The sequence below is a fragment of the Sus scrofa genome, chromosome 8 (assembly GCF_054392235.1).
Source record: "Sus scrofa isolate SSC_HxYL_T2T_F1_AM1 chromosome 8, Sscrofa_HxYL_maternal_Yorkshire_Landrace_v2.0, whole genome shotgun sequence".
NCBI lineage: Eukaryota > Metazoa > Chordata > Mammalia > Artiodactyla > Suidae > Sus > Sus scrofa.
Window position 1 is genome coordinate 90,703,607 of NC_139390.1, and position 22,520 is coordinate 90,726,126.

Sequence of the window (22,520 nt, forward strand, 5' to 3'; positions counted from 1 at the left end):
ATTAAATGTCCAGGAAAGGGAAATCTACAGAGACAAGATAGATTGGCAGTTGTCAAGGGTTTCAGGTAGGGTTGGGGAAATGGGTAGTGTTTGCTAATAGGTACAAAGTTCCTCTTTGAATTGATGAAATTGTTCTAAAATAAACTGCGGTGATGATGGCACAACTTTGAATATACTAAAAACCATTGAATTGAACACCTTAAGTGGGTAGAAAATGGAATGTAAATTATATCTCAATAGAAAAGGAGGGCAATAATTCCTGTTCTAATTAAACAAAATATGGATGTGAGAATACTTTGGAGACAAAAAAGCACAAAATGCACATGAGATCACTAAGGCAAGTGTGGGGAAATCTTCACTGAGGACTTAAAGAAAAGGACTAATATTTGGGGCTGTCATAACTGAGTCACTGAAGGTATGGCGACAGAACATACGGCGTCAAGAAACTTACAATTGTACTTTTTGTGAAAGAATATACAAGTTGATTCCACTTTTCGTCAGGATTTACCTTGCAGATTCAGTTTTATGCACAAGGGGGCGATGTCCACCAAATAACAAACATGCATAGCTGCTGGAACTGCAAATACAAGCCCAGGGAGAAAGAACAACTGAAATTTATGAGATCGTTTGTAAACACAACTTTGAAAGTGGACATCTAGAAAAACAAATACTGTGAAAGAGATACTTATTGATGCATAATGCTTTATGCTTTTTTTTTTGTATTTTGAACTGCATTGGATTATTCAAAAATATATGAAAATACATCTTAAGGAAAATTATTTTGTGCTCTTATTTAGGTTAACATATAAATTTGTTTCTTTGCTTTTTTGGCTTCACCCGCGGCATGTGGAAGTTCCTGGGCCAGGGATCTAACCCATTCTGCAGTTGCAACCTGCGCCACAGCTGGGGCAACACTGGATCCTTAACCAGCTGTGCCACAAGAGAAACTTCCAATTAACATTTAAACTTGATAAAAAAGATGTGAAGAATATATGCAAATATATAGACATCATTAAATTTTTTTTTTTGGTCTTTTTTGTTGTTGTTGTTGTTGTTGTTGCTATTTCTTGGGCCGCTCCCGCGGCATATGGAGGTTCCCAGGCTAGGGGTTGAATCGGAGCTGCAGCCACCGGCCTACGCCAGAGCCACAGCAACGCGGGATCCGAGCCGCGTCTGCAACCTACACCACAGCTCACGGCAACGCGGGATCCTTAACCCACTGAGCAAGGGCAGGGACCGAACCTGCAACCTCATGGTTCCTAGTCGGATTCGTTAACCACTGCGCCACGACGGGAACTCCCATTAAAATTTTTTAAAAGATGATTGCCAATTCATCCTAATAGCTTTTAAAAAATATTCTAATGAACTCAAGGATTTTCCTATATATTTTCTATTCTTACCATTCTGTTTTCTTTCTCCTTCCTTCTTCCCTCCCTACTTTTCTCTCTTTATTTTTTTCTTTCCTTTTTTCTCTTTTTTCCATATGAAAGATCAATTACCTGTTCAATTGTTTTTCTTTTTCTTTTTTTTAAGGCTGCACCCGAGGCATATGGAGGTTCCTGGGCTAGGGGTTCAATCAGAGCTACAGCTGCCAGCCTACACCAGAGCCACAGCAACACAGGATCCGAGCTGCGTCTGCCACCTACACCACAGCTCACTGCAATTCCAGATCCTTAATCTACTGAGCAAGGACAGGGATCAAACCCGCAACCTCATGGTTCCTAGTTGGATTCGTTAACCACTGTGCCACAACGGGAACACCATCTGTTCAATTATTTTTTCAATTTTCTTCTATCAAACTCTTCAAAAGAAAGGTTGAAAGAATATTACAATAAGTACTCACACTGCCTTTACAACAATTATTAATGCTTTGCTTTATTTAAATGTTTCCCTACATATACATATATTATGAGCAATTTTCCAGATTTTCTTTAAGTTTTTTTTTTAGATGCTTTAACCCTAAATATTTCAGCATGTATCTACTTGATGAAGGATATTCAGTTACTTTGCCATAATCCTATTACTACACGTGAAAAAACTGAGTAAAGTTTTAAGGTCATTTTTTATCCAGTCCATTTAAAATTTTCTATTTGTGCCTAGAATGTCTTATACAGCCTTCTCTCTCCCCCCGTCAAGATTTACGCATGGTATTGTAGTTGTTATATGTTGGAGGACAGAGGGAGCAAAGAGTGCCCACTGAACTAAGGCAGCTGGAGACTGAAAAATGAGGTGGCATCTCCATATAATTCATGGATCCGTTCATTATATAGGGTAACTTACAGGGTGGGATTAGACAGACATTGATCCCGAAGCATTGGCAGCTGCACTGGGCACTGCTGAGGGGCCATTGTGATAATTTTCTAGTTAACGCAGGGTTTAGGAGTAAGCGTTTGGCAACAGGACGTGCATTCCTAAGTTGAGTAACTAGTCTTGGGGGTGCCAGGAATCCATTAGCAAAGGTCTTCATCATTGAGGACTCACAGAGCACAGAGGCCACCTCATCCTAATGATTATTAAACACTATCTATTAACTACAATGCCCTTGATAACAGAGAAGTGGTTTGGCATACAATACAGTCCAGAGTAAGATCAGTGAAAGAACAGGAGGATCCATATGGGCTCAAGATGGCATCAGCTATGATAATAGCCATACATTCTGTCTCTCCAGTCTCTTTTGTTCTGGAGCATTCCTTGTTTTTTTAAATGACTTCTATTTTTGTGTGTGTGCGTGCAGACCAGGCAAGTAGTTTTATATGCAATGCTCTATATTAGTTCTGATTGTTTCCTAGTGCTGTCATTTACATTTTCCCTCCTATACATGGCTGACTCACTTTGCTGTGCACCTGAAACAAATACAACATTGTAAGTTTACACTCCAATAATTTTTTTTTAAAGTCTATAATATAATTGGTTCATCCTTTCCATTGTTAATGGGCATTTGGGCTATTTTCCAATTTTTTTTTCAATCTCCCTCACCTATTTCATTTATCCACGTGCCTCTGGTAATCATCCTTTGAATCTATGACTCTGTTTCTGTTTTGCTATGTTTGTTCATTTTTCGGGTTTGTTTTTTAGATTCCACATAGAAGTGAAATCATACACTATTTACCTTTCTCTGTAGAACTAATTTCACTTAGTCTAATGCCTGCCAGGTCCATCCATGTTGTCACAAAGGGCAAGATTTCATTCTTTTTTATGGTTATTATTCCATTATATCTATATACCACAGCTTCTTTATCCATTTACCTATGATGGGTACATAGGTTACTTCCGTGTCTAGGCTACTGTAAATAATACTGCAATGAACATAGGGATGCATATTTATTTTCTAATTTATGTTTTTTTTTTCCTTTGGAAAAATACCAAGTGGAATTGCTGGATCTTATGGTAGGTAGTCTTAGTTTTTTTGAGGAACCTCCATACTGTTTTCTACAATGGTTGTACCAACTGACATTCCCACCAACCGTGCACAGTCTTCCTTTGCTCCACAACCTGGCCAACAATTATTTGTTGTCTTTTGACAATAGACATTCTGACAGGTGTGAGATGACATTTCGCTGTTTTTTTTTTCCCTTTTTTTTGGCCACACCCACAGCATATGAAAGTTCTCAGGTCAGGGATTGAATCCAAGCTGCAGCTGTGACCTATGCCACAACTGTGGCAATACCAGATCCTTAACCCACTGCACCAGGGCCAGGGATTGGGTTTATTTCTGGGTTTTCTATCCTGTTTCATTGATCTGTGTGTCTGTTATTGTGCCAGTGCCACACTAGTTTGATGACTATAGCTTTGTAATAGGATTTGAAGGCAGGGATGGTGATATCTCCAGCTTTGTTCTTCTTTCTCAAGATTGTTTTGGCTATCTGGAGTCTTTTGTGTTTTCATACAAATCTTAGAATTATTTGTTCTAGTTCTGTAAACAATGTCATACCTATTTTGATAGGGGTTGCAGCAAATCTTTAGATTGCCTTGAGTAGTATGGTTGTCTTAACAATATTATTTCTTCTAGTCTATGAAATGCTCTTTCTACCTGTTTCATGGTCTTCAGTTTCTTTCATCAGTGTCTTAGAGTTTTCTAAGTACTGATTTTTTGCCTTCTTAGGTAGGTTCATTCCTAGATATTTTATCCTTTCTGATGTGATGGTAAAGGGGATTTTTCCCTTAATTAATTTTTCTGATACTTGATTGATGGCGTATAGAAATACAAAGAGATTTTTCTTTTCTTCCTTCCTTCCTTTCTCTTTTGCTGCCTGTTTGCTGCCCCCAGGCATATGTAATTCCTGAGCCAGGGATCAGATCTGATCTGCAGTTGCAGACCTAAGCTACAGCTGTGGCAATGCTGAATCATTAACCCATTGTGCCAAGATGAGGATCAAACCTGAGTCCCACCACTCCCAAAATGCTGCCAATCCCATTGGACCACAGTGGGAACTCCCCAAACTGATTTCTGTCTATTAATTTTGTATCCTACAATGTTACTGAATTCATTGATGAGCTCTTTTCTGGTGGTATCTTTAGGATTTTCTATATATCGTATCATGCTAACTGCAAACAGTGACAGTTTTAATTCTTCCTTTCCAATTTGGATTCCTTTTTTTTTTTTAATTGTTTAGTTGCTGAGGCTAGGAATTCCAATACTATGTTGAATAAAAGTGGCAAGAGTGGTCATCCTTGTCTTTTTCCTCATCTAAGAGGAAATGCTTTCAGCTTTTCACCACTATGTTAGCTGTGAGTTTGTCATATATGGCATCTATTATGTTGAGGTAGTTTCCCCCTAAACTCTCACTTGGTTGAGAGTTTTCATAAATGGATGCTGAATTTTGTCAAAAGCTCTTTCTGCATCTATTGAGATATCATGATTTTTGTCTTTCATATTTTTAATTTGGTGTATCACATTGACTCATTTGCAGACATTGAACCATTCTTCCATCCCTGGGATAAATCCCACTTGAGGATGATATATGCTTCTTTTAATGTACTGTTGAATTTGGTTTGCTTATGTTTTGTTGAGGGTCATCAGTGATATTGGCCTGTAATTTTTTTTTGGAGGTGTCTTTGTCTTATTTTGGTATCAGGATGAATGCTGGCTTCATAGAATGTGTTCATAAGTGTTACTTCCTCTTGAATTTTTTGGAATATTTTGACAATAGGTGTTAACTCTAAATGTTTGGTAGAATTCACCTGTGAAGCCATCTGGTCATCTGGTGGAGAGAATAAGATTACCTACTTCATAATATTATGAGGAATAAGTAAATGTAAGACACAGTGACTCAATAACTGTTGGATAGCTTTGTAATTTATAAAGACACATAGCTAAACTCATAGAAACAGGTTCATAACTACCTCCTGACTTCCTGTGGTCTGCACTTTCCATGCTTTGTCTTATTCTGACATTTTAAAGTCCTTAATTCTCAGTGTACTTGAGTTCCTTGGTTATTACTGTCCTCCATCTTTGGCCTCATTTCTTAACACTCAACTCTGCCTTTGTGATAACTCACCTCTAAGATGCTGCCAGCAATCCTGGCTTCCTGCTATTCATGTCCTTGTATGTCTCCTCCCAACAGTGAACTGGGAGTAGACTGGATGACCCATGAGAGCACAGCAGAGATGACAGTGTGTGGATTCCAAGCCTAGGTCACCAACGGCAGTGAAACCTCTGCTTGGTCTCTGGGATCACTAGCTTTGGGGGAAGCCTGCTGACATGCCATGAGGATACTCAAGCAGCTCTGGAAGAAGCCCACATGAAAGGAACACAGGTCTCCTGCCAACTTACCAGCCATATGGATGAACTGCCTTGGGAGTGGATCTTTCATCCCAAGAAAGACTGCAGTCTCTATTGACTGATTTGACTTCATTAGAGACTGAGCCAGAACTGTCCAGCCAAGACACTTCTGAAATCATGACCCTGTAAACTGTGAGCATAAATAATGTTTTAAGGCACATTTTGGTTTGTTACGTAGCATGAGATAATTAATACAATATTTATAACTTTCCATCTAATACAAAGTTCTTCACATTCTGCCTCTTTTCTTTTATATCCTTCTCTCAAAAAACTAAACAGTAAATGAATAAATAAATAGAAGTAATTATATACAGACCTGTATTATTTTTTATTTCACAATATTAATTTATAAAGATGACATAGACTTCTTCTGTGTTTCCCACATCACTGAGTGTAATGCTATATATGCAGTGTACTCTAGTGAATTGACTTTATTTTTGGACAAAATTACTTTCTTCTTAATCTGAATTCCAAAGTTATTACTTTAAGGATTGGAGTAAGCCACTTTCAGACTCATTGTTTTTACAAAGTTGAATGAAAAAATCAGTCTTGGAGGTATATAGAGTTTATCAGAGCATGAGACAAGGGTCAAACTACAACCCAAGTGCAGCAAACAATATTCTGTTCTTAATAGGATCCTGTATACCATCCAGCAAGAACCCAGTATCTTTCCATTCCTCTTAATGTACTGTTTTCCTTCCCTGGAGATGTTAATTTAATGGTTCCTGAAAGACAAAAAGTATGGCCTGCCAAAGTGGGAAATCTGTTTCATTGTAAGTAAATGGCTTCAAAAATTCATCAACACTTTAACTTTCGAAAACATTTTTGGGGAGTTCCTGTCGTGGCGCAGTGGTTAACGAATCCGACTAGGAACCATGAGGTTGCGGGTTCGGTCCCTGCCGTTGCTCAGTGGGTTAAGGATCCCGCGTTGCCGTGAGCTGTGGTGTAGGTTGCAGACGCGGCTCGGATCCTGCGTTGCTGTGGCTCTGGCGTAGGCCAGTGGCCACAGCTCCGATTCAACCCCTAGCCTGGGAACCTCCATATGCCGCGGGAGCGGCCCAAGAAATAGCAACAACAACAACAACAACAAAAGACAAAAGACAAAAAGACAAAAAAAAAAAAAAAAAAAAAAAACCCTACCATTTTTGGAATAAAGAGGGCCAATGTAGGAGTTTCCATTGTGGCTCAGTGGTACAACCAAGTAGGATCCATGAGGACACGGGTTTGATCCCTGGCCTTGCTCAGTGGGTTAAGGATCCGGTGTTGCAAGTGGACTGTGGTGTAGGTCACAGACATGGCTTGGATCTGGCATGGTTATGGCTGTGGCATAGGCTGGCAGCTGTAGTTCTGATTCAACCCCTAGCCTGGGAACTTTCATATGCCATGGGTATGGCCCTAAAAAAGCCAAAAAGAAAAAAAAAAGGGGGGGGGACTGCCAATGTATTCAAATTGTATTTATAATCTGTGTTTCATATTAAACCTCAAAATGACTTTTTGCTCTGTGTGTAATATATATATGCATGCATCTTCATATCTGAGAATAATAAATTAACACTTGTATCAGGGTTCTCCAGAGAATCTATCCATTTATCCATCTATGTATCTATCTACTGAAATAGAACCAACAAATCTACCTATTTGTCAGTCTATACATCTGTTCATCCATCCATTCCTCCATCTATTGGAGAGATTCATTGTAAGGAACTGGTTCATGCAATTGTGGGCGCTGGCAAGTTTGCAGTTTGTAAGACAGGTTGGCAGGCTGGACATTCACACAGGATTTCTACGTTACAGTTTTCAGGAAAAACTCCTTCTGTGGGAAACTTCAGTTTTTGGTTTGAAGGCCTTCAACTGATTGAAGCCCCATCCACAAGATGGAGGGTGACTGGCTTGACCTAAACTGACTGTAACGTCAATGACAACTACAAAGTATATTGACAACATCTCTACTAGCGTTTGAACAAATGTGTGAGCATCACAGCCTAGCCAAGTTGACACATTAACCATCATGGTATCATATTTGAGAAAGAGACCTTTTCAAACATTGGATTTTCCTTTTCTGTTCCACCATATGTCGTCCCACACACCAAGTACTCCAAATGTGCTGGACGCCACAAAGATCACAAAATCAGGGACCTGTTGAGCTACGAGTGAATCATCAACATGACCACGATTTACAGTAATAAAATCCTGTCTAATGAATTATAGGAACAATTTTTTTTTAGGCCCACACCCCCTACAGGATATGGAAGTTCCCAGGGTAGGGGTCAAATCAGAGCTGCAGCTGCTGGCCTACATCACAGCCACAGCAACGCAGGATCCAAGCTGCATCTGCAACCTCCACCACAGCTCACGGCACCGCCGGATCCTTAACCCACTGAGCGAGGCCAGGGATTGAACTCGCATCCTCCCGGATACTAGTTGGGTTCCTTTCCGCTGAGCCACAACAGGAACTCCAGAACTTTAGAAACGTGTTCATTTATTACATAATTCTGTGTAATATTAAAACAGGGAACCTAAGAGAATGTTATCACAACAGTTAATAAAATGCCTTTACCATTACTGATTCAACTTGTAAATATGCAATACCATACATTCACAGAATTGCCAAGTTATTCTCCATAAAACGAACAACAAATCTGTAATTCAAAAAAGTGTGCTGGTATGAGTCAGAGAAAGCAGCTTTTCCCCCAAAGAAGTTCTGTGCAACTATCCAGAGTCCCACCCCTTACAAGGTGACAAAAAGACAGACGAGGGGGAGAATGATCTCAAAGATGATCATGTCACCCTCCCCAAATGTCTCAAAAATGATCTAATGACAGAGTCAGAGCTGCAACAGGCTGCAACTTACGGCAATGCTTGGGGCTTTACAAAGCACTGGAGAGGTCTGAAAACTTTTATAGAAATGAAAAAGCCCTGCCAGTTATCAGTTGCCAAGTCATGTTGGGAATGTACTTCCTGATGGTAAAGGCGGCACACAGGCCCTTACTTACTGTCTTTATGCCCAATGAAGCACTGGAAGCATTGGTTAGATGCAGGGGTAATGGGCAGACACTTGGGGCAAGGGTCTCAGCTTTTCCTACTTATTCAGAGCATGATGAAGTGGGATCTTGACTGCAGCAAATGAGTGACATGCTATAGAAGTACAACTGGCAAGTTTAGTTAATGACAGAATCAGGTGTTTGGTTTAGATAAAGACTCTAAGGAGGAGTTGAAAATAAAAATTTATACACCCTTACTGGTTCACAGTTTCTGTATCCAGATGGACTATTTAAGGTCTTGAAACCACATTGTTTGAAAAGTTTTATTGGGTAGCAGAAAATATCTACAATTGGATTTTTACAAAAGAAGTTGGGCAAGGGGGAAAAATAAATTTATACATAAGATTATGCTGTTGAAATCTGGGATGATTATCAACAATTGATTAGGTTACAAGAACTCACACGAAGCCATGTCTTTTTATGGAAAGGAAGCAATAAGCTGCTTTCATTCCTTGACGAAACAGTCTGCTGAAATTCATAATATACATTATACTGAACCTAAAGAAAGATGAATCTATGGAGGACAAACTAAATTATTTCAAGCTGTAGTAAGAAAACACAGATTAAAAATCAATTGCCTGAACAACCTGACAAGTGATTTTTAATCATAAAAAGTCTGTGATGTCTATGATATTCATTTACATCATGGCTTTTCATCTCCTAGTATTTATTTAAAATTATATATAAATTTACATATAGCAGATGTTATTAATGATAACTGTTATCCTGGGCCACGTCCTTCTCTCTCTGTGTCCACTTGATTTGGTTGTATTATGTCAATCCTGTAACGGACTCGATTTATTATCTAACAATAGAGGCTAAGACCTACTGCAGTGACCCAAAGACAGGAATAAAAAGAACTGGCTCATCTCCTTGTTTCTAAAATTTTGAAGGCTAATACATTTTTAAAGGATAATTCATGCAAAATACTAACACCAATACTTTCAGTGGGCCAATTATAGAGGCACTAAGAGTCTTTGGGAATATCTAAGAATGATGTCTGTGGTTTGGGGTATAGGCATAGAGTAGTTAACAGTTTAACAAAATATAAAAAAAAATACTGTTTTTGCTGAAGGGGCAAGTGTCAAACTTCCTACTAGGAGAAAAAGAGAAAATGGTGTTCAATTTCCATTTTGAATGCATTTACGACCTGCCATTAATTAAATATAAAAAGTCCAGAGGGAATTATGACTTACGACATTCATGTACAAGTATGGCAGCATTTCCATATCCAATTAAATTTAATCTATGATTAAATAGAATGCTATATATACATACATACCCTCATAGTACCTTTATGGAATTCTCTAAAATGCTCACAGTAGCTTATATGAGACTGATAAAAATAAAGATGAAAAAGTATAAACTAGAGTATAGATAAAAACCGCTTTCATAGCTTACTAAGTGATAACCTTCTGTGGGTTAAATAGCTTAAATTATTCAAGTTTGAATTTTGAAAGCAGAACTGGGCTTTGGCAATCAAACTTGCATAATATTGTATAGGTTTTTAAATAAGGAATAAAAGGATCCTCAAATGGGGGAGAAAAGGACTTTTGATTTGTGACATAACTATCACATGGTTACTTAAGTGGTGGTTTTCAACCCATGCCTGGCTAAAACTCTGCTTCTTGGAGGTGGTGAAGGGTATTAAAAACAGGTAGATTCAAATGTTGTTCCTAGGAAAGTGCATAGTTTAAAACTTTAATAAAAATGCACATTTTAATATGTTATACACCCCATTTTCCCCACATTGGAGACCGGTTATGTATAAACTTCCCCTAGCAGGATAATTTATTTTTGTACAAACCTGGGAATACAACTTCAGGTTGTCTCTAAAGAATTTCCTGAAATGTGTGTTTGAAGCCTGTTATTACTTACACTTCCTTACACTTGTGTCAACATTCTCTCGATGGTACGCAAATAAAACAAGGCATAGAAACAGACCAGCAGCTGAGGTTTCACCAACTACAACCCCATTTCACATTTGTCTTACTTAGAAATCTTATTCTTAGTAATGGACTAAGACAAGTAAACATAAATGTAGACTCAAAATACAATGACACTGATAAAGTGGCATTTTCATGCTTTACGTATTGGGATTACACAAAAGTTTACTTTAAAAAAGATTCTAACGCTAAAAGATGTTTGGAAAATACTGCTCTATGAGAGACTGTTCTTTTTTAAATTTCATTTTTATTTTATATTGGCGTATAGTTGATTTACAATGTTGTGTTCATTTTAGGTGTACAGCAAAGTGAAGAGACCATCTTTTTAATTTAAGATGTTAATAAAATGTTTAACGTGATTTAACAAACTGCCTGAAACTTTCAATTCTTAAATTACCCTGGGAAATTTTCTACAAATTAGAGTGTTGTAGGTCTTCAAAAACGGTAACGTGTAAAAAATTGAGAAATGACACTAAAAAATTCATCATTGCCTTAGACACTTCTGATCGGTAGCTTTAAAGCAAGATTCCTATTTTTGAATTAGTGATATTTATTGTTGTGTTCTAAATCTCAAAGTAGGTTTATCCTCCATGCAACACAATTTAGTATCTCCATACTTGAACTGCGTTGTGTGTTCTGATACTTCAGGTACAGTGTACCAATTTGGGATTTTCTCTTGTGGCGTCATTATAAAACAGCTTGCGCACACCAAACTCGAACAATCATTTTTATTTAAAAATCCACCTCAAAATTCAGTTCTGCGTTTTAGTTTTTGTTTGAAAAGAAGCAAACATTTAAAAGCATCAAATGTGACTCGTCTACAGTTGATCTTGTTATGAACACTTTTAGTTCATGGAGGGGACATAAACTCATTACATGGATTAGGCACAGTACAGTGGCCAGGGGGCCGGAAATTGGGCACATCTGTGTATTCAGGCAACAGTAAGAGGTCTGAATGGAGGGGACAGGCCTCAGCTGTGGGCTCTCCTATCTCTGTGCCCCCTCCAAAAACTGTTAGTATGTCTCCAAATCAATACATAAGAGATTGTATGTAACTTAGTTAAAAAAACAAACAAACAAACAAGCCAACAACTATACCTGCTTTCTACATTACATTGTAAAGCCAAGACAGATAAATACAACTGTAGCCTCACTATATATCATTTGTGGTCTTGACAGCCTTGTCACAGGACCATGTTACAGGTGAGACAGAATTATACGATAGCTTCCGTGGTTTCAGAAATCTGGTTGGAAGAGGTCCATGACTATAATATTTCACATTATAGCAAGGCTCCAATATTTACGGTATTTGGGGCAGTGAATATAAATCACAGTACAAAATCATTCTTTTACTGGAAAAGCAATAGGTGCTACATAGGAGAATCATTTATGAGACATCTATTTTTTTTAAAAATGCAGATATAAAACATTAATTGCATAGGGATTTAAATAGGATAAGGCCAAGAAGAATATTAAGTTTTTAAAAAAATCATAGGGCACTATGGTGTTAAAAGATAGAATTTCATTCTTAAAGTAATACATCTGAATGACTGTCTAAAAATCACAGTATGTTGCTAAAACTAACAGTAAATGCCATGTGTCATCAATTTCAAACCGGAAACCCATGTTAAAGGACCAGCAAGAACAGAACTAAAGCTCCTTGTCTAAACCCAATCAGTGTTATCAGCACACCAGTGCTTGGTACGTACCTGATTAGTTATATAACCTACACTTGGCCAAAACAGTTTAATACGTGTTAAACGCGAGTGTTGAGAGCACATCATCACCACAGAGCACACCTCAGTGATTTGTACACTTACTTGGTAGTGTAATTATTTACTCTTTCCAAGGTATAAGATCCCACCTGGCAAAATCTTCACTCAATGAACCAAAAACACTGTAATTAACAAAATATAATAAAGTTCCACCATTGAAAACTAAATATACACGAACCAGAGAACTGAGTCCTGATACCAGTACATACATGAAGCTGAGCACTTCGGAAAGCAATGAATGATGAGTCCAACCCTATTCTGGAGTTTTAAGCTAACAGGTTACCATGTGATGGTTCGGGTAGAAAGGCAGGCTGTGACTCAACTTCTCCTTTCCATGGTGTTCCTGCATTTTAAAGAGCAGTTTCCCAAACTAAAAGTAGCTTAGTTCACTCAGCATCGTTCTTAGAGCAGTGTGAGGAAGAATAAGAACTCCCAAAGGAACCATGTTACCATCCATGTGGGAAGACCCAAACCAATGTTTTAAATGAAAAAGTGCATAAATACAGTAATACTAAGAAAGTGTGTTAACTATGGGACAAATGCTTCTCCGGGAACCCAACAATACTATTTTCCCACATTATGTACATGTGATGAGTTGTTCAGCTACCAGAAAGCACCAATGACAGTCTCAACTGCTTGACTCAGTCTGAAAGTTCCTTTGACTTCAACTCTACCTAGAGTCAAAGAGTCAAGTCCTTTTCCATCAAATAGGGTTTTCTCTTTACCATTCAGTCCTCTTTTGTTCAGAGACAGCAAAGTGGCGTTTTTACTTCACATTCTTGGCTGGTGTTTCAGACTCTGTGGACTGCCTCCCATCCGTCCAGGCCTCCCGGGTGCTCTTCAGAGCCAGGGTCTTCTGTTGGTCAACCACGACATAGTCCACTCTCTCGTCAGCTACACTGCTGCCTGAGCCGCTGCTCTTTTGCTAAAAAGCAAAGGAAAGACCTATAAACACCCATATAAAAGGAGTGCTTCTGAGTGAATTCCAACCTTAAAACACAGACACACATGCACTGCGAATGACTCTTGATATTCTACGGCGTCACCAAAAAAATAATGTTAACTACCTCTGTTTAACCATGTTCTCTCTCTCCTAACTGTACTCTGTTTTCCCCTTAAATTTAAAATCACTCTATCTGGAGTTGCCATTGTGGTGCAGTGGAAATGAATCTGACTAGGATCCATGAGGATATGGGTTCAATCCCTGGCCTCACACAGTTGCCATGAGCTGTGGTGTAGGTCTGATTCGACCCCCAGCCTGGGAACTTCCACATGCCGCACTTGTGGCTCTAAAAAGCAGAAAAACAAAACAACGCCCCCTCCTCCCATATTTAATAATTCAAACTGATGCTCCCATCAGAGATGGAATTCTTATAAAAGAGAGCAGACACCTGGTTTATCTTAAGATACAGTTTGTCTTTAGCCTTTAGCTTCAGCTTAATTTTAAGTCTTGAGAACACATACCAGTGTTTGCTTTCAGAGCTAAGAGAGGAGTTTTTGAAAAGGAGTATCTCAAGAATGGAAAAATCGTAAAATACAACTAGATATTTGCTAAGTTAAAATAAATGTGATTACTAATGCATTGCCGGGCTTGCTAAAAATTAAGGGAAATAACCAAGGTGTGAAGGAAGTGGAGGGGCAAAGAGCTGCTGAAGAGTCAAGACAGTGTCATTTTTAGGATAAATGCCAATATGGGCAATGCTGTTAGGAGGCGTTGGGAAACAATCCTGTTAGGCCATCACCCAGAGCGGACTGAGGCGGTTCTAGGGTGGCAGCATCACTTGCTTCCTAGTAGAAGCAAATCCTTTTTGAAGGAAATTTAGGTCTGCAGGTTTCCCATGGGTAGGCTCAGCAAAATAAATTCGCAATAAAAATATATGAAACACACCAGGAAACAAGCTATCAAGTGTGTGAGTTAGCAGAAAGAGTAAACACAGATTCAGACTTCCATGGACTTCAGATACTGAAAACGTGGCAGAAATAGTATGAAAGACAAGTTTATAAAACGTTTAAAGGAATTAAAAAATTAAATACAAGGAATAACCAAGGAATAAGAAGCCCTTCAAATCAGCTAGGCATATTTGAAAAAATACAGGTAGAACATCACTTTAGAAATGAAAAATAAAAATCATATAATTAGTATTTTAATATAAATAATAATAAAATAGTAAAATTAAAAACTAAACACATGGGTTAAGCAGAAGAATTGAGAATTAGTGAACTTCGTGACAGATCTCAAGAAATTATCCAAGTAAGCATAAAGACATGATAAAACAGATAATATGAAAGAGTGGTAAAAGGTATGAAAAACAATGAGAAATTCTAACATCCAATCAGAAACCTTAAATGACAGAATAAAGGGAATAGTGGAAAAGCAGTATTTAGAGAGATGACGATTGAGACTTTCCCAGAAATGACAAAAAATATGAATCTAGAAATAAAGACTGCATAACTTCTATCACGAAGAATAAATAAAAATCTATGTCTACATATCTAGACACAGTGTCGTGAACCTGGAGAACACCAAAGATATAGGAAAGATCTTAACATCAGCCGGACAGAAAAGACCAGTCACCTACAAAGGAATTATAATTAGATCGACAGCATACTTTTAAAAAGAACTTTATTTATTATAGTTGAGTTGCAGCATTGTGTCAATTTCTGCTGTACGGCACAGTGACCCAGTCATACATAGATAGGCATTCTTTTTCTTATGCTATCTTTCATCATGGTCTGTCCCAAGAGATTGGATATAGGTCCCTGGGCTGTACAGTAGGATCTCACTGCTTATCCCTTCTTTTTTTTCTTAGCATGTTTCTAAATATCTGGAATTTATTTCAATTTAAATCATATACGAATTTAGCTTATAAAATGGAGAAAGAATACTTTTCATCCTACCAATTTATTATTTCTTACCCTTAATACTTATTAACTGTTTATAACACTCTCACCACAACTCTTGACTGAACAATTATAAAATATATAATCTTTTCCTGGATACTGTGTAATTATTTATTTTTTTTGCTTATCCATTCTAAATGTGACAGTTTAGGTTGACAGTATCCTTTTCAAGAGGAACAATGGAAGCCAGATGTTAGAAAACAGTATGTCCCATGTGTTGAGAGAAACTGTCAGTCAAGACTTGTTAACTTGGAATTCCCGTCGTGGCTCAGCAGTTAATGAACTGGACTAGTAGTCATGAGGGTGCAAGTTCAATTCCTGGCCTTGCTCAGTAGGTTAAGGATCTGGCGTTGCTGTGAGCTGTGGCAGAGGTCGAAGACGAGGCTCAGATCCTGCGTTGCTATGGTGTAGGCCAGCAGCTGTAGCTCTGATTCAACCTCTAGCCTGGGAACCTCCATATGACTCAAGTGCAGCCCTAAAAAGACAAAAAAAAAAAATACAAAAAAAAGACTTGTTAACTCAAAAACTGATCCTCTCCAACCGCAAACTCTTTTTTAAGAATGAAGGCAAAATAAAGACATTTCACTTAGACACAAAGTGTGAGGATTTACCATCAACAGACTTTTACTAAAACTTTTAAAGGAAGCAGGAAGAAAACTGATTAGAGAAGGAAGGTCTACGATACAAGAAGGAATGATTAAAACAATGATTAAATGATTAAAAAAAGTTAATATTAATGACTAAAAAAGAATGATTAAAAACAGTTGACTAAATGATTTAAAAAGTTGGTAAAAATGTAGGGACATGTAAATAAACACTTTCTATATAATAAGAACACCACCACTAATAATGTCCCATTTGTGTGTTTAACAACAACAACAACAAAATCCCCCAAATTTGGGGACAAAATTAGCAAGTAGGTCAGAAAGGGAGTAATTTGAGCTAACAGCGGAAAGGGAGTGAAGATTTTGGAACTTTAGAATTTAGTTAAGTTAGCGTTTCAGTGGCAACAACTTAAAAAGTAGTAAGTGTGTGACTTCCATACCATTAGAAACGAAAAAACAAATGTACCAATCTGCATAACGTTGTGATTTATAAAAAAGCATTAAGTAATAGACTTTACTACATTTAAATGAAACATATTAATACTATTAATAAAATCCCCCAAAGGAGACATGATTCTTCAGGCTTAAAAGCTAGCTACTTGTACTTCTAGAACAAGGCTTCACTTACCTTACGTGGTGGTGTGGACTTCCCAGTATCTAAATCTAGATCTAAGTATTCCACTTGTTTGTCTCCTTTGGGTTTGATCATTGGGCTGCTTCCTCCATCAAGACTATTACTGCCGAAGAGATTCTGAAAGTGTAATACAACAAGATCCACTGTCAAACAATCCTGGGACATACTGCTTATCACCTTGTTTGTCAAACATTAATTTCAGGAAGACACAGCTTGAAGAAATGTCTCCTTAGAAAATTAAATGATCTTTGGGGATTGGAGAAAAATAAATAACATTAAAAATTTGCTGAAAATATAGCTTAGATAAGCAAGCTAAAAGTAGTTTGAAAAGCGAAACTTAGTTCAGATTAAGACTGGCACATTAAGCTACAGTTACAAGAGCTCTACCCGAACACTGATAAAATGATGGAATGATAACTGTACTCAATCACATGCTTGCTTTTTTTTTTTTTTTTTTTTTTTTGGCCACACTCACAACATATGGAAGGTCCTGGGCCAGGGACTGAATTCCAGCCACAGTTGCAATCTACAACACAGCTATGGCAATGCTGGATCCTTAACCCATGGAGCCATAGCAGGAACTCCTCGATCACATTCTTTAACTATGGGATATATGCAGTCTTTGCTTTCAGATTAATTTCTTTTTTAAGGATTGACTAAGCTGGCTGAGTAGAAAGACACTAAGCTTTCAAATTAAAATTTTAAAGAAGTTCTGTATTTTATTTAAAGGCTTTCACATCAAAATTAGTTTAGAATAAGCGCAGTAACTAAAGGCTATGAATACCAACTGTACTGGCAAAGTCTACTTTATTTCGACCATCTGGAATTTTTACCACTCAATTTTCTGCCTCCTCTTAGCTCTATCGCTTCTATATTAATAGGACCTGTACAACAGATGGACTACTCTCTAGGAAAAGAAAAAAGGAAGAGAGAGGGCAGCAATAAATAACAAGAATGAAAAAGCCTGAGGCAGAAAGATGAAAAAGAAATAGGTTATCAGGAACCTATTAAAGACGATGCTAAATAAAAAGGGATAATGTGAACTTACGTCCCTATGTATACCCTTTACTCTGATTATGATGGTCTTCCAAATGAGCTCCCAAAACCAACTTGCTTCCAGGCCTTTTTTTTTTTGTCTTTTAGGGCCTCACCCATGGCACATGGAGGTTCCCAGGCTAGGGGTCAAATTGGAGCCACAGCTGCTGGCCTACACCACAGCAATGCCAGATCTGAGCCACGTCTGTGACCTACACCACAGCTCATGGCAACACTGGATCCTTAACCCACTGAGCAAGGCCAGGGATGCTAGTCAGATTTGTTTCCACTGAGCCATGATGGGAATGCCTTCCAGGCCTTATTTTTTGCTTTTTTTAGGGCTGCACCCTCGGCATACGGAGGTTCCCATGGCTAGGGGTCCAACTGGAGCTGGAGCTGCCGGCCTATGCTACAGTCACAGCAACGCAGGATCCGAGCCTTGTCTTTGATGAACACCACAGCTCAGGGCAACACCAGAGCCTTAACCCACTGAGCAAGGCAAGGGATCGAACATGCATCCTCACAGATGCCAGTCAGATTCATTAACTGCTGAGCCACGGGAACTCCCAGGCCTTTAACCTCACCTAGAAGTGTTGCCGACTGCATATTCATTATGGACTTTCACCCTCGAGTCTTCTATCACATAGATATTACAGCTGACATGTCCTCTCATACTTCTGAAGAAAATCGTAATGATGTAATGAACCTGACGATTTTATACCTGTTAGTACGAACAATGCAATTTGGAAACTGCATATATCTGGGTCTGCTGATTCCCCCATATGGCTACTCCATTTTTTTTTTTTTTTTTTCGGCTCAGGCTAAACAGAGTAAGCTACAATTTAGGGAAAGGACAATCTCTAGGAAAACACTGAGTTTATTCCCTTCATTTATAAGCAGGGCTGCAGACAGCCCTTGTGAAATAGTTTTGTGATTTGGAAAAGGTGCTTCTTCCTCTGGGGTGACAGAGTTCTGTGCCAGGACCCAGAGCCTGGTGAGTGGGACATGGCCTGGGTCACCTGCACTCAAATGCAGTGTGTGCAGGGTCTACTGTAAAGACAACATCCTGTACACAGCAGAAAGCCTGCACGACCGAATGTGACCACCCTATTGGTAGCAACAGGTTTTTAAACCACACTTCATCAACTACCATTAATAAAATATTTAAGAGGTATTGACCGTAAAATGTAGGGCACAAAAAAACCATTAAGCAAGCGTTGGTCAAGCAGCGCCTATGGCTGTTCTCCTCCCCCTTCCTAATTCATGAAAAATCTGAAAAGTTTTTCTCCAAATGACTCCACATTTCATTTTCAGATAAGAAAACCAAGCAATACTCTGTATGTGCATGTATGTGTGTGCAATTTTGTATTCAAATGTAAGACAGAACCCATACCCGGAATTTCCCTAATTGCAAACATCTAGACTTGTTCATGGTATTGGAGGCTATGCAAGGAACCCTTGAGTTCATATGATGCACACATTTAATCTCAGGAAGCTGTTCCTAGAGAGAATTTCTCAGAATTGCTAGTTAAGTGGTTTTCTGTCTAATAATCACTAAAACTGGAAATTTTTCATCTTCAAGTATTGTTACAGGGAAGTCTCTTTGCTTTGATCTAATCTCAACTGGGAACAGCCTGTCTGTTTTCTAGCCTTTCAGTGTTTTCCCAAAATGGTTTAGAAAAACCCTAAGATTCTAAGAGTTATTTACAAGTATTCTGTGAATTAAAAGAAAAAAAATAGTAGTGCTTTTTCTAAAATTCTTTCAAAAATGCTTAACATCATTGAACATATTTTTTTTATTGTTGCAAACTATATGTCTTTAGTAATGGTGTACTATCACTTGACTTTCAGGTGTTACGTTAAGAGTTCCTTTCACGAATGCTGGACTTTGAATCTTTGTATAAACGAATAGGCACCCATCACCAATTCACTGTTTCATTAGACACTGCCTATGCCATCTCTATGACTGCCAGGATAGGAAAGAGATCCTGCTCCAACATTTCAATGTATAGAATTTAATCTTCACTGTCCCTATAATCCAGATTTGATCCCATCCTTTCTCAATTTCTCTAATTTTTCTTACGGACTTCATCAATCCAGGCAGGTGTTAGATCTTATGAACTTCTATGGTTTCCCAGGAAGACACTAAATTCCAAGAGGTGTGGGAAATACTGCTGTAACTATCACATTCTTCCCTGAAGAAGTTTTTTGGACTATGATGGGCCCTTGCAGTTGGCAACACACCTGGAAGCCAGGTAGGTTGTAAAGGGCACAGCTGACTTTTCTATTGTGGATGGAAGATGGGTATTTTCACCTGGGGCATTTTTGCTTATTTCTAACACTTAGGGCCTATGTGCCTTAGAAATTCACCATCTGGGGAGTTCCCCTCATGGCTCAGTGGTTAACGAACCCGACTAGGATCCATGAAGATGCGGGTTCAATCCCTGGTTTCGGTCAGAAGGTTAATGATGTGGCTGTGGTGGAGTTCCCACTGTGGCGCAGTGGTTAACGAATCTAACTGGGAACTATGAGGTGGCGGGTTCAATCCCTGGCCTTGCTCAGTGGGTTAAGGATCTGGCATTGCCTTGAGCTGTGGTGTAGGTTGCAGACATGGCTTGGATCCCGCATTGCTGTGGCTTTGGTGTAGGCCAGCGGCTACGGTTCTGGTCGGACCCCGAGCCTGGGAACCTTTGTATGCTGTGGGAGCAGCCCAAGAAATGGCAAAAAGACAAAAGGAAAAAAAAAAAAAAAAAAAAAAAAAGGATATGGCTGTGGTGTAGGCTGGCAGCTATAGCACCGAATGAACCCCTAGCCTGGGAACTTCCATATGCCTTGGGTGAGGCCCTAAAAAGCAAAAAAAAAAAAAAAAAAAAAAAAAAAAAGAAGAAATTCACCATCTGGTAATTACTTTGATACCTCTACCGGTAGGCAAAATTACCTTTCTGGCTTAGTGTTACAAAATCTAAAAGACCAATTTTATATTTCCATTTCCTCTGACTTTCTGATTTTAAAAAATAGTTTTTCTTTCTAGTCTTTTCCTTTTACCTAATACCTACTCATAACAAATCATACTTTCAAACTTTCCTATTACAGGTCATTTCCAATATTTTAATGGTTATTTACCATTTGGGACAAAATATGACTTCTTAATATCTCAGAAAATAATTACTTTTGTAATAAAAAAATTCATTCAACCATCTAAAGGTGAAAACTGATGTGTCAGTACTCTGATGCAGCACTAAGAATTACTAGAGGGTATTTAGTACAATAAAAAATAAGTTAATAAAAATAATAAAACACCACTCATCAAACTGAAAAACAGTGACTCCAAAAGCAAAAGTTGATTAATAAAAATTGCCCTGTGAAAAATTAGTGAAAACATTTATTGATAAACAGTCTGTATTCTATTTCAGGGTTGACATAAATATTTTAAATTATTCACTTTGAACACTTAAATTTGGTAATATTTAAAGTTAATTAGTTCAAGCATCAAATCAAGCTTTTTAGGTCACTTAATTTTGGTCCCTGACAACACACGGTTGTGAGAAACCAGTTTTTGCCTCAAGTCCAATAAAGACATAAATTCACTGATAAAACTGGACTTCATATTTAAACTCTCTAAACAGAACTGTTTTAAAATAAAACTTGGAAATTCCCTTGTGGCACAGTGAGGATCTAGCATTGCTGCAGCTGACTGTGGCACAAGTTTGATCCCTGGGCCAGGAACTTCCATGTGCCTTAGGTGAAGCCAAAAAAAAAAAAAAGGATAGAAAGGAAAGAAAAGAAAAGAAAAAAAAAGCAATAGGAATGATACCCATTCCCAAATTTTAACATTAGGTATTTGCTTTTCAGATGCTCCCTGGTTGTGCCCCACTCTGTTCTCAGTTTCTCCCCTGGGAAGAGACTTTTTGGCCTGGCCCACTGTCCCTTGGTCCAGAGGCGATGCTTTCTAGTTCCTTTCCTGTCTGTGTGGCCAGAGACTAAGTTTTGGTCAATGGTTTGTACTCAGCAGTTTCTGGGAACCTTCTTTATGAGGCAATGAGGTCAGAGCCTCTGCTCCTCCTCCCTTCCTCCCTTCTGCAGCTTGGAATGGGAATCTGCGGGCTGGAACATCTTCTGGTTCTACTCTGCACGTGAGCCGGACTCAGGGAACAGTGGGCTGGGGAGCTGGAAGGGGCAGAGAGCCCCGAGGGCTCCTGGAACCAAGCTGCTGCAATTCGGAACTGACTCTCTAGACGTTTACACAAGAAAGAAATACGTGTCTGTTTTAAATCCTTCTTATTCATTTATTTTCTGTTACTCAGAGAGGACCCTTATGACAACAGATGTACTTATCTACTAAAATACAAACAACAGAGCAAGCAGAGCCTCTTGTTTAAGGGAAAGCAAAACATTTTTAAAAATTTAAATTGGCTTGTATTCTTAAACATCTAAAGTATTTTTCTGGCAACTATCTGATTTCTGGGAAACATAATACCTGCTATTATTATAAAATTTTTCTGCCTTGTGGTAGTAACAGCCGATCTGAAGGAAATCAGGTTTTAACAGGTCTTCTTTGATCTTTAAGCCTTTCCTAAGGATGTATTATTGAAAGATTATCAAAAGACTTTGGATATAAGATTATTTCATTCTAAGAGTGCACTGATGTGGGGCTTGGAGAAACGCATTATAAAAATGCTTCCAGTATGAACCACCTAAATGTCCTTTGACAGAAGAGTGGATAAAGAAGATGTGGTACATATACACAATGGAATACTACTCAGCCATTAAAATGGCGTTTGCAGCAACATGGATGGACCTA

General features: G+C 38.3%; 1 protein-coding gene across 31 annotated transcripts in view; it reads right to left on the reverse strand.

The window, feature by feature from the left end:
* Positions 1-11,483: 11,483 nt before the first annotated feature.
* GAB1 (GRB2 associated binding protein 1) overlaps positions 11,484-22,520 on the reverse strand; it is a 131,346-nt gene continuing 120,309 nt past the window's right edge. For all 31 annotated transcript variants that reach the window (XM_084972796.1, XM_084972795.1, XM_003129177.7 and 28 more), the window contains 2 exons: positions 16,679-16,801; positions 11,484-13,469 (listed from right to left, as the gene is read on the reverse strand). In XM_084972796.1, the coding sequence (XP_084828922.1) occupies positions 13,311-13,469; positions 16,679-16,801 (282 nt within the window). In that variant the 3' untranslated portion in view covers positions 11,484-13,310. The remainder of the gene's footprint in view (positions 13,470-16,678; positions 16,802-22,520) is intronic.